Source organism: Hemicordylus capensis, chromosome 1, assembly GCF_027244095.1.
Source record: "Hemicordylus capensis ecotype Gifberg chromosome 1, rHemCap1.1.pri, whole genome shotgun sequence".
In the NCBI taxonomy this organism is placed as follows: domain Eukaryota; kingdom Metazoa; phylum Chordata; class Lepidosauria; order Squamata; family Cordylidae; genus Hemicordylus; species Hemicordylus capensis.
The window spans coordinates 417,888,591-417,901,913 of NC_069657.1; the positions used below are offsets into that span (position 1 = coordinate 417,888,591).

Genomic DNA, 13,323 nt, shown 5'->3' on the forward strand with positions numbered 1-13,323 from the left:
GGGTTTGGACAAAGGGGTGATTTTTTGAGAATTTTTGAAGTTTTAGTGACTTTGGGGCAGTTTGGGGGCAGGAAGTGGATCTGCCCCAAAATAGTGGGGTGGGATGGTAGTGCCTAATGGGTGGAGGCTACCACCCCAATTTCAGGGGGATTGGGCAGAGGGCTGATTTTTTTGAGAATTTTTGAAGTTTGGGTGTCTTTGGGGCAGATTGGGGGCAGAAAGTGGATCTGCCCCAAAGGAGTGGGGTGGGCTGGTAGATAGTGCCTAATGGCTGGAGGCTACCACCCATCCCCAATTTAAGAGTGATTGGGCAGAGGGGTGAATTATGGTGAATAGAAAAGGTGTGAATTCTCATTCTATCATAGCAAATGAGATATTTTTCAATTAAACAACTCTCATGACCCCACTTTCACTTTTTCACACTTTCCTTTACTATGAATAATATGAGGAAGTAATCAATTTAGCACACTTCACCTTATGAAGACAAACCTCATACAAATAAATTCACCATAATTCACCCCTCTGCCCAATCACTCTTAAATTGGGGATGGGTGGTAGCCTCCACCCATTAGGCACTATCTACCAGCCCACCCCACTCCTTTGGGGCAGATCCACTTTCTGCCCCCAAACTGCCCCAAAGTCACTAAAACTTCAAAAATTCTCAAAAAATCACCCCTTTGTCCAAACCCCCTGAAATTGGGGTGGTAGCCTCCACCCATTAGGCACTACCATCACACCCCACTATTCTGCCCCAGGCCCCACTTTCTGCCCCAATATGCCCCAATATGCCCCAAAGATATGAAATTTTCAGAAATTTACCAAAAATCAGCCCTTTGCCCAATCCCCCTGAAATTGGGGTGGTAGCCTGCACCCATTAGGCACTACCACCCCACCCCACTCCTTTTGCCCAGATCCCATGCTATGCCCCCGAACTGCCCCAAAGTCACTAAAACTTTAAAAATTCACCAAAAATCAGCCCTTTGCCCAATCCCCCTGAAATTGGGGTGGTAGACTCTACCCATTGGGCACTACCACCCCACCCCAAAATTTTGCCCCTGGGCCCCTTTTTACCCCCCGAATCGATTCCGATTCGGATTCGGATTAAATCCGAATCCGAACCAAATCAAGGGTGATTCGGGTGACCCAGATTCGGGCACAAAACAGAACAGGGGTGATTCGGTTCGGGTCCAAGCCAAATCACCCGAAATCCCAAATTGCACACCCCTACTAAGCACACACACAGAGAAGAAGCAGGAGGCGGAGTGTGGATTCTATGATAGCATATTAGAGTGGATTGATGGTGTCTCATTGAAAATCTCATTTGCTATCATAGAATCCACACTCAATACCTCAGAAACAAGAGAACCCTGTACCCATGGGGGTGCCCCTACCAGAGATCCCTGTACCCCATGGGTTAGAAACCCATGGGGGTGGTTGGCACCCTATGTGCACTACACCACCACTTGCTCTGGGCCACCCCAGCACCCCCATGTGCACTTATAGGGCTGCTGAAAGCTCCATTATAACTTATTATGAGGAAAAACCTTAAAGACGCGTAAACTTCAAAAATCACTTAAAAATCACCTCTTTGCCCAATTCCTTTCAAATAATTCTGATAGCTTCCTTGCCCACCCTAGGAACTACCACCCACCACACTGCACTCTACGACACCCCTTTCCCCCCGACGTGAAGCTATACATTTGCTGCAATCCTAATTATTCTCTATGAGGAATTCAAAAACACTTAACAATTCACCAATAATCAGAGGAGTGTCCAATTGCCTTGAGATTTTTTGGGTGGTAGGCACCCATGCCTGTCTACCACCCACCCTGCTTTTGTGCTCCTAGGTCCTCCACAACAGGGGATATGGACTGGTTCGGGTCCCATTATACTCAATGAGAAAAATAATTAAAAATATTTCAAATATTCATAAAAAATCATAGGGGTGTCTGATTGCTTCAGGGTTTGCATGGTTGTTGGCACCCATGAGTGCTCCACAATAAGAAATAATGGCCTGGTTCGGGTCCCATTATATCCTATGAGAGAAAAATAAAAATATTTTTCAAAAATTCATAAAAAATCGTACGAGTGTCCGATTGCTTTGGGGTTTGGATGACAGGTACCCCTGTGTGCCAGCTACCATCTGACCAATTTTCAGCTTTCCGAACCGATCCGAACCGGTCCGAACCGGTTCGAAACGAACCACCCCCAGTTCGGTTCGGATTCGAACCGAACCAGGGGTGGTTCGGTTCGATCCGAACCTCCGAACCGGAACCGGTTCGGACCCGAACCGGTTCAGATCCGAACCGGTTCGCACATCCCTACTCAGCTTGACCTCAAGCTGAACTGGGCCAGCTTGATGTCTAACTGGCTTGAAGTCGAGCCAGTTCACACATCCTTATATGAGGCCAACTCAGCTTCATATGCTCATCTATGCATATTGTCTATGCTTGTGTACTCTGTCTCTTATCAGTGGTGCTAAAGATGTACACATTCATGCCCATTGAATCATTTTATAAGCTTAGGCTGCCTTCCATGTAACTCAGTGCAAGTTGTGTGTCAATTGTAACATGCTACGGGGTTGTGGAAATCAAAGTAAAACATTAAGACCTGTCTTCGATTGATTGATTCATGCTGATGTTGTTTTATGTTTGCAAAGAGAAGAAGAGTTGAAATACCTTCAGTTTCTTCAGGAACTTACAAATAGCATTTTGATTAGAAGCTGTTACTGCAAGGAGTGAGTATTTAAACATAAGTTCTAATTGAATTCCTTTATCTAAAGAAAGAAATTATGTATTGTTTTGCATGCAAAATGTGTGTTGAGTTTAATTGTTGTTTTTGTTTGTTTGTTTGTTTGTTTGTTTGGGCCTCTTCCGATATGGCAGTTTGAGGTGATACAGACATTCTATTCTATTTAGTATATGGATAGCCTAGTCCTCCTCCCAGTAGCTCAGAGTGCCATGTTAACCACAACAGCCCTCTGGGCCAGTTTAGGTTGTTCTAGACCACCCAGTCAGTTTCATCGGTGAGCAGAGATGTGAACCTGAGTTTCTTATGCTCAGACCAACCACACTGGCGTCCGGTTTTGATCATATGGCTCATTCACACAAATAAGTGACCATGTGGCATATTAGACATGTGTAGCAGCCAACAGTCAGACTAACCCATGAACGCACCAGGCTTTTCCACTGTGTCAGAGGGGGGCAGGTGATGTTTGACAATCTGCCCCTTTCCCTCTGCAACCATCTGTGCTTCCCAAAACGATCACCTGGGAATACACCAGCTCTCAAGGACATAACTATGGGAGGTACAAGTAGCTGCAGAGGATAGAGGTATTGCAAAAAAAAGCACCCCTCTCCCCTCATGCGATATAAAAGCCTGGCACATCCATGAAAAAGTTAGTTTAGATGTCAGCCACTGTTATGGCAAACAGTAGTGTAGTGGCTGAAGTGTTGGACTAGGATTGGGGAGACTCATGATCAAATCCCCATATAAATGTGAGTAAGTAAGTAAATACATGCCGCTTTTGAACAAAAAAGTAGTTCTCAGAGTGGTTTATGTAGCAAATAAAGAGAAAAGATGGTTTCTTGTCCCAAATGGGCTCTGGTATACTTAATCTAAAAGGATGTCATATTACTTTTTAGGAGGAACACGTCAGCAGATCAGACTGAGTCTTGAAGAGAGGTTGGGGCTCACCCTATCATGATATCATATGGCTGGACTCAGTAACTTGATCTATCTGGGTGTCATTCTTTGTCCTTAGGCACCATCTTGGTCATCTTGTCTTAAAGGCTCTACATCTTGTATAGCATCTTGGTCTCTCAGCTTGAAACTCAGCTTCACTGGGTGACTGAGAACTGGATTCTTCATGACATGAGCTAATTAGTCAGGAATATTTGGCAGGCATGTGTGAATCAATTTGTGGCTAAATTGATTCGACTTGAATCTGGACAATTCGAGTGATTTGACCTCAAATTGAATCACCCTTGAGGATGCTTACCAGATTCGAGGTTGAATTGAATCACCTTTGATCCAAGCTTGAAGCAATTTGTCAACTTTGTGTGGATTCTCAGTTGTGAAATAAGTTCTTGAAAGGGATTCTCTATGAAGAAGTCATTTCACAACCGAGAATCCACAACACATGAAAAATCTGAATAATTCACCCCTTTGCCTGATTCTTTTGGGGGGTTGTATGGAAGTTGGCACCCATGCCACTGAACCCACTTTGGTGCCCCCTAGCCCTTAAAAATTTGGCTGAATTGATTCAAATCTGAATCAAATTGAATTTGAATCAAATTAACCCAGATTTGAGGGCAGCAGATTCTAGCTTGAATAAAATCAAGCTGATTCAATTTGAACTTGAATTGAATCACAAACATTGATTTGTGCACATCTCTAATATTTGGGAATAGACCCTTTGTGCTTACTGAAGTAGGAAAAGGGTGGGTTTATATTACCCACAATTTCCTTTGAGTCCAATAATTTGAGCACAAGTAATGCCAAAACTTAAAGGAAGTAGTATGCATAGAATCCACAAAAAATTTCAGGCTTAACTATCATTTCTAGTAATGTGCATTATAATATCAGGGACATTAGCAATAGTTTAAGGACCATTTCACACATTATAAAAGGCAGACCTGGATTTACCATTGTATCTATGCTCAATAGATAATCCTGTCTTTCCCCTAAGTGTATACTACTTATGTTGCAAACGTATTGGTGATATTCATACTTCACATTTTAAAGTATCTCCTTCTTAGGTGTACTCCTAGGTAATCAAGATATAATCAAGATGTCAGCCTAATGGTGTGCACTAACTTCTAACAAAAGTATGTGCAATGCTAAAAGCACAGACATTCTTGAGCAAGAATGTAATGGATTTCACCTCTCTCCCCTTGCTCCAGAAATGCTGTTTGATAGCAGAAACACATTCCTGAAGGGCACCACATTCCTGAGAGGCACCATTCCTGAGGGGCACCAGGTGTTTCTACAAGACAAAAAGCACTTCTGGAGCAAGGAGAGAACAGTGAAAATCATCCTGCTCTTTGTAAGAGTGCCCCCGCTTTGGAAGTGGGGAGGCTAGAAATGAGCATCAGCTTTTGTTAGGAGCACACACACACACACCACTAGGTTGGCAGTCATGGAGTTGTTTCTCATGAAAGCACTTCTTTTTGATAACAGTAAAATGGAAATCCTAGGGTGGGCATGAAGATCCAGGATCTTCTGCTTTGAAAAATAGCTCAGTTTCTATTTTCCTTGCTGCTATTTTTATGGTGGTATTTTGGTTCTCTTTGAGCCTGCTGATGTACATTTTTATTCTTTTTCTAAGGGCATTAGATGATGTGTTTCTGAAGCACATTAGAAATAGAAGGTATGACCTTGATGAGGTGAGCAAAAAATATTTTTTTTTAATAAACGTGCTGTTGCCAGGAGTGGAATAGCCCTACATCTGTCTAGTGAAGCAATTTATACCATTCAGGTTGCTACATCTTTAATTAAAATGGGGGATAAAAACAGATGCCTCCATGAAGTAACAGCTACAGAGAGGGTTATATGTGGAACAGGTTAAAAAAACACAAAACAAATTTCCCCCATGTACCCATAGCACAGCTTTTTTCCCCCGGGGGTGTGTGTATTTGATGAAGTATGTAGCAGTCTGCATTCTGATTTAGAAGAAGGAAAGCCATTTTTGTGAAGGATGTTTACTATTATGCATTTCTGCTGTTGCTGCCATTTGAAGCAACAGATAAAGCCAGGGACAATTTGTAGTCCTCCACTTTTAGAAATGAGTCAGCTGATACATGAGCTAAACTCCAAAGCCTCTCCACCAGCTTTGAAGCCCTCTCAACTTCAAAAGCCCTCGTTTGAAACCCTTTTTGATGGCACAAAATGTATGTTGAGCAGAGCTGGGCAGATAAAGAGCAGTAAGATTCCTGGTTGTGTTTTCAAACAAAAATATGAATCTTTTAAGAGTGATTGAGTGGACATTTTGATCTCCATAGAGTTTCTCATCATGATACAGTCTTTAGGTTTTTATGTTAACCACTCGTTATGATTCCTGAGGGTCAATGCTTTCATTCAGAACAGGTAAGAGCACAAGAAGAGCCATGCTGGATTGGGCCAAAGGTCTACATAAGCATCACATTCTGTTTCCAACCATGGCCAGCCAGATGCTTCTTGTTGCCACATCTGTCAGGCACTTCTTATGCTGTACAGGAAACCTTGAAAACTGTGGGGGAGGCTTTGCTGTGGGAAGTAACCACATCAGGTTAAACTTCTATTACTACTGCAGCTGCTGCTGCTACTGTTGTTGTTGCTTTTGCTGCTGCTACTACTACTATTACTGCTACTACTACTATTTCTAATATTTTGGGAACCTCAGCAAAAGTTCCAAAAGCAGTTTACACAGAAAAATAAATAAGATGGTTCTCTGTCCCCAAAGGGCTCACATCCTAAAAAGAAACCTAAGGCAGACACCAGCAACAACCACTGGCGAGATGCTATGCTGGGGTTGGATAAGGACAGTTGCTCTCCCCCTGCTAAACAAAGAGAATCGCCACTTTTAAAAGGTACCTCTGCTCAGTTAGCAGGGGTTAACTGAGTCAGTGTTAACTGAACTGGTGTTCAAATATGACAAGTGGTGCAGAATGCGGTGAGGCTTTCTCAGTGTGGCATCTGGGCCCTGGAACTCCCTCCCTCAGGAAGCCTGTCTTGCCCCTTTTTCTATCACCCTTAGAAGGCTTGCAATGACTTCTGTGTTTAGACAGACCTTTTGTGATCTGTGGCTTCTACACCCCGGATTGTTGTACAAACCCCCCAGCAACTGAGCAAAGAGGTACCTTTTTAAGTGGCAATTCTCTTTATTTAGCGGGGGAGAGCAATTGGCCCCATCCATCCCCAGCACAGCATCCCTCCAGGGCTGTTGCTGGTGTCTACCTTACGTTTCTTTTTTAGATTGTGAGCCCTTTGGGGACAGGGAGCCATTTTATTTATTTCTTTATTTATATCTATGTAAACCGCTTAGGGAGCTTTTGCAGAAAAGTAGTATATAAACATTTGTCATATTCCTATTCGTATCTTACCTGGCTCCAGTATTGTCATGTTTAATTATGGCTGGGGGTTTTGTAAGCCTATATTTTTATTATTATTGTTTATTTACGATCTTAGATCAAACATCAATATACACAGAATATACACAGTAAAAATAGAAAACAATAATGGAAACAAAGTCTAAAATGTCATCAAATATATAAAATCAGGAATTTTTGACAGTAGCTGATTGCTGTGCTCTAGCTTCTCTTAGTTTGGTCAATGTATAACAAAATTTAGCAACCGCCAGGGATATTGTTGGGTCCCTGTCTTCTAATAAGCATATAAGAATTGTCTCCACTGAGTGGCTTTGGAGATCTTTCAGATACTGAGATAAAAATAAATCTCTTTCATCAGTATAAAGTGGACAATGTAACAGTGAATGCGTCAATGTTTTGAGAGCAGCTCCGCAAAGGCATAGTCTCTCCTCATAGGGTTTTCTCTCAAATTTCCCTACTAGCATCACTGAGGGTAAAGCATTCAAGCGAGCTCTTGTAAACGCCCAGCGCAGCTTTGGTGTATTTGATTTTTGTTTGTTTTTTAAAATTGATTGTGAACTTCCATGTTCCCCGAGCAGGAGATATACCCAGGTTCAAGCAATTGTCTGAAGGGGGGAGTGCTGAACTCAGGGAGAACTCATCCACACATTTTAGAAACCTGGAATACCATTATAGAGAGGATCTCTCCCTGGGCATAGCATTTGTCTCCTCAGACAAACATTGTACATGACAAACATCTGAGACAAACATCTGCCGGTGATCCTGTTGATGCCCTGGTGCAAAACTCAAATAACATGCTCACCAGGGCAGTAGACATGATTGCTCCTAAGCGTCTCCTCCGACTCGCTTCAAAATAGGCCCCTTGGTATACAGAAGATCTACGGGGGCAGAAGCAGCAAGGTAGGCAACTGGAGTGCAAGTGGAGAAAGATTCGACTCGAATCTGACAGATTATGACATAGAACACATTTAAAGATCTATGCTCAGGCAATACGTACTGCAAAGAAGCAGTTCTTTTCTGCCCGTATTGCATCTGTGAGTTCACGTCCAGCAGAGTTGTTCAGGGTTGTGAGGGAGCTAGTAAGTGCCCCCCCTTCCTTGAATCAGAATTTGGAGCCATCAGTTACCCGCTGTGATATGTTTAAAGAGTTTTTTGCAGATAAAATCTCTCGGATTCGGGCCAACTTAGACGGAGACTCCACAATTAATTCGATGTCTGAATTGGAGGTGTCCAACAACTCCTCTTATGTGGTTCGACTGGATCAGTTTCAGTTTGTGACTCCTGAGAACGTGGACAAGCTGCTTGGAGCGGTGAGGCCTACCACTTGTTCTCTTGACCCTTGTCCAACATGGCTTGTTCTATTAAGCGGGGAGGCTGTTGTAGGAGGCCTGGTAGAAATCATAAATGCTTCTCTGAGGGAAGGCAGGATGCCTCCTTGTCTTAAGGAGGCAATTATTAGACCTCTTCTTAAGAAGCCTGCATTAGATCCCTCAGAGCTGAGCAACTATAGGCCTGTTTCTAACCTCCCATGGTTGGGCAAGGTAATTGAGAGGGTGGTGGCCTCTCAGCTCCAGGCGGTCTTGGAGGAAACTGATTATCTAGACCCATTTCAAACTGGTTTTCGGGCAGGCTATGGGGTGGAGACTGCCTTAGTCGGTCTGATGGATGATCTACAATTGGCAATTGACATAGGAAGTGTGACTCTGTTGGTCCTCTTGGATCTCTCAGCAGCTTTCGATACTATAGACCATAATATCCTTCTGGAACGTCTGAGGGTGCTGGGGGTGGGGGGCACTGTTTTACAGTGGCTCCGCTCCTACCAGATGGTGTCGATTAGAGACTGTTGCTCTTCAAAATCTGAGCTTAAGTATGATGTCCCTCATGGCTCCATACTTTCTCCAATGCTTTTTAACATCTACATGAAACCACTGGGAGAGATCATCAGGGGATTTGGAGCGCGGTGTTATTAGTATGCTGATGTCACCCAAATCTACTTCTCCATGTAAACTTCTTCAGGAGATGGCATAACGTCCCTAAATGCTTGCCTGGAAGCAGTAATGTGCTGGATAAGGGAGAATAAACTGAAACTGAATCCAGATAAGACAGAGATACTTATTGTGCGAGGTCAGAACTCTAGAGACGATTTTGATCTCCCTGTTCTGGATGGGGTCACACTTCCCCAAAAGGAACAGGTTCACAGTCTGGGAGTACTTCTGGATCCACACCTCTCCTTGGTTTCTCAGGTTGAGGCGGTGGCCAGGGGTGCTTTCTATCAGCTTTGGCTGATATGCCAGCTGCGTCCATTTCTTGAGATGAATGAGCTCAAAACAGTGGTACATATGTTGGTAACCTCCAGACTTGACTTCTGCAATGCACTTTATGTGGGGCTGCCTTTGTACCTAGTCCGGAAACTTCAGTTGGTACAGAACGCAGCGGCCAGGTTGGTCTCTGGGTCATCTCAGAGAGACCACATCACTCCTTTGTTGATAGAGTTACACTGGCTGCCAATAGGTTTCCGGGCAAAATACAAAGTGCTTGTCATAACTTATAAAGCCGTAAACAGCTTAGGCCCTGGGTATCTAAGAGAGTGTCTTCTTCATTACAAGCCCCACCGCCCATTGAGGTCATCTGAGGAGATCCGTCTCCAGTTACCACCGACTCGTTTGGTGGCTACACAGAGACGGGCCTTCTCGGTCACTGCCCTGAGACTGTGGAATGCGCTCTCTGCTGAGATACGATCCTCCCCATCTCTGACAATTTTTAGAAAGCATTTGAAAACCCACCTCTTCACCCAAGCTTTTTCTGTTCTTTAAATGTTAAGGTTTTAATTTATGGTTGATTTTTAAATTGTGAAATTGTTTTAAGTTTTTGTATATATTTTAACTTGTTTTATACTATTGTTAACTGCCCAGAGACGAAAGTTTGGGGTGGTGTACAAATGTAATAGATAGATAGATAGATAGATAGATAGATGAGTAGAGTGAGAGGCAGGGCTAACAAGCATGTCACTGTACAGGCGGGACTTGCCTGTGAGCACTCATGGAGACTGTACATAGGCACAGCCTTCTTGCTTTATCATAATGCCTGGACAGAGCTATAGCCCCCCCCCCCACCGCTTTCGGGTTCAGTGTTGCATTCGTCAGACAAGCACTGAACCTGGGAGGGACAGGAATGTGGCTAATATTGAATTGGCATGAGGGTGGGACGATCATAAGAACAGCCCTGCTGGATCAGGCCCATGGCCCATCTAGTCCAGCATCCTGTTTTGCACAGTGGCCCACCAGATGCCGCTGGAAGCCACAGACAGGAGTTGAGGGCGTGCCCTCTCTCCTCCCATTACTCCCCTGCAACTGGTACTCAGAGGCACCCTGCCTTTGAGGCTGGAGGTGGCCCACAGCCCTCTGATTAGTAGCCATTGATAGACCTCTCCTCCATGAAGTCATCCAAACCCCTCTTAAAGCCATCCAGGTTGTTGGCTGTCACCACATCCTGTGGCAGAGAGTTCCACAAGTGGATCATGTATTGTGTGAAAAAGTACTTCCGTTTGTTGGTCCTAGACCTCCTGGCAATCAATTTCAAATTGGGCCACTTTGCTGCTTACCCCTACTTCTAGATCATTTATGAATACATTAAAAATACCAGTCCCAGTACAGATCCATGGGGGACCCCACTTCTTATTTCCCTCCATTGTGAAATCTCTCCATTTATCCTTACCCTCTGTTTCCTGTCCTTCAACCAGCAATCCACACATGTACTTGACCCCTTATCCCATGACTGCTAAGTTTTCTCAGGAGTCTTTGATGAGGAAATTTGTTGAAAGCTTCTTGGAAGTCCAGGTATACTATGTCCACTAGATCACCTTGAGCCACACACTTGTTGACACTCTCAAAGAACTCCAAAAGGTTTGTGAGGCAAGATTTACCTTTGCAGAAGCCATGCTGGTTCTCTCCCAGCAGGCCCTGTTCTTCTATGTGCTTTACAATTTTATCCTTGAGGGTGCTTTCCATCAATTTGCCGAGAACAGACGTTAAGCTAACTGGCCTGTAATTTCCCGGATCGCCCTGGATCTCTTTTTGAAAACTGGTGTTACATTGGCTACTTTCCAGTCCTCTGGTACAGAGCCTGATTGCAGGGATAAGTTATATATTTTAGCAAGGAAGTCGCCAATTTCACATTTGAGTTCTTTGAGGATTCTTGGATGGATGCTATCCAGCCCCGGCGATTTGCTAGTTTTCAATTTTTCCAGACAGTTTAGAACATCATCTCTTGTCACTTCTGTCTGACTCAGTTCTTTAGCCTCCATCCCCGAAAAGCCTGTTTCAGGAACATGTATATTTAATTTAATTTAATTTAATTTATTTATTTATTATTAAAACTTTTATACCACCCTTCCAAAAGGCTCAGGGCGGTTCAGTATCCTCTGCCATGAAGACAGACGCAAAACACTCATTTAGCTTCTCTGCAACCTCCATATCGTCCTTAATAATCCCTTTCACTCCCTCATTGTCTAATGGTCCAACCACCTCCCTGGCAGGTTTCCTGCTTCTGATGTATTTAAAGAAGTTTTTGGTATTCCCCTTGATGCTTTTAGTTAAATGTTCCTCAAACTCTCTTTTTGCCTCCCTTATTGTCACCTTGCATTTCTTTTGCCATAGTTGGTGTATCTTTTTGTTCTCTTCATTTGGACAGGCCTTCCAATTTCGAAAGGAAGTCTTCTTCTCTTTTATGGCTTCCTTGATGGTACCTGTTATCCATGCTGAAATCCTCCCGGACATAGTGGTACCTTTCCTCCTTTTGGATATACAATCTAACTGGGCTTCTAGTATTGTGGTTTTGAGTAAACTCCATGCATTCTGGAGCAAAATGACTCTCCTGATTTTCCCTTTCAGCTTTCCTTTCACCATACTCCTTTTTTTTTTTTTAGACGTTTCCTCTTCTGAAATTCAAGTATCTGTGTTAGACTTCCTTGGTGATTCTCTCCCCGCATGTATGCTGAATTTGATGGCACTAAGGTCACTGCTCCCTAAAGGGTCAATGACACTGACATCACACACCAGGTCCTGGGTGCCACTCAGGATTAAGTCCAAGGTTGCCTTCTCTCTGGTTGGTCCCAAGACCAACTGTTCTAGGGCACAGTCATTTAGCGTATCTAGAAATGTGACCTCTTTGTCGTGACCTGACTGTGAATTTACCCAGTCTATGTGTGGGTAATTGAAGTCACCCATAATTACTGCCCTGCCTCTCCTTGACGCCTCCCTGATTTCCTGCTGCAGCTCCCAGTCACTGTCAGCATTCTGACCCAGGAGGTGATAGCACGTCCCCAGTAGCACATTTCCTTCCAGGCCTTGTATTGTCACCCGCAGGGTTTCTGTGGAGGACTCTGGTCTACCTGGGTTTTCTACCTTGTTAGATTCTGTCCCTTATAAAACATACAGTGCTACTCCACCTCCAAAGCGTCCCTCCCTGTCCTTTCTATAGAGTTTATATCCAGGGATGAGAGTGTCCCACTGGTTCACCGTGTTTCTGTTCTGCCCACTATATCTATTTCTGTGTTAGTAGCCAAGCACTCCAGCTCACCCATCTTGGCTCAGAGGCTTCTGGCATTGGCATATGAGCACCTATATGCCGAATCTCTTCCCTGGTGTCTGCTTTCTTTCTTTTGACTCTTTGACCAGCTGGCACAGTCTCCTGTCTGCTCTTTATGCGGTACTGCTCTGTCCCCTTCTGTTTTATCTGAATCCTTTGCACCCTCGCACTTTAAAGGATGGTTTTTGCTAAATGGGATACTGCCCAGCTCCCATCGGCTGTTGCCCAGGTGTCATTTTAAAAGCTGCTCTGCAACCTTTTTGATTTTAGAGCAGCTTTTAAAACGATGCCTGGGGAATAGCCTACAGCAGCTAGACAGGAGCTGGACACCATGGGGCATATTTCTGAGAAAACATGCACAGGATGGTGCTATAAGCTCCTGTGTTGCTGCAGGATCTCTGGGGGGCAGTAAAATAGTCCCTGTGGGCTGAATCCAGCCCCCGGGCCTTGTGTTGTGCAGGCCTACTCTATACCCAGGTACACTGTACCCAGCTTAATAATTTCTGGTTAAGGCTTATATTTTTCAGGTATCTAAATTTACTATCTGCTAACTGAAAACTTGAACAAGACTATATAGAAAATCAGATTATACTTACGGTTATTCAGAATGCTAATCACCCAACTTTTTCTGCATTTCTTAGCTATTTAG

At 43.8% G+C, this 13,323-nt stretch overlaps 1 protein-coding gene across 1 annotated transcript in view; it reads left to right on the forward strand.

Annotated features, from left to right (window-relative positions):
• The window catches only part of LOC128339432 (spermatogenesis-associated protein 7 homolog), a 185,694-nt gene that overhangs the window by 157,424 nt on the left and 14,947 nt on the right, over positions 1–13,323 (forward strand). Inside the window, exons 10-11 of the mRNA XM_053283349.1 lie at positions 2,660–2,737; positions 5,330–5,387. Of these exons, the coding sequence (XP_053139324.1) occupies positions 2,660–2,737; positions 5,330–5,387 (136 nt within the window). The remainder of the gene's footprint in view (positions 1–2,659; positions 2,738–5,329; positions 5,388–13,323) is intronic.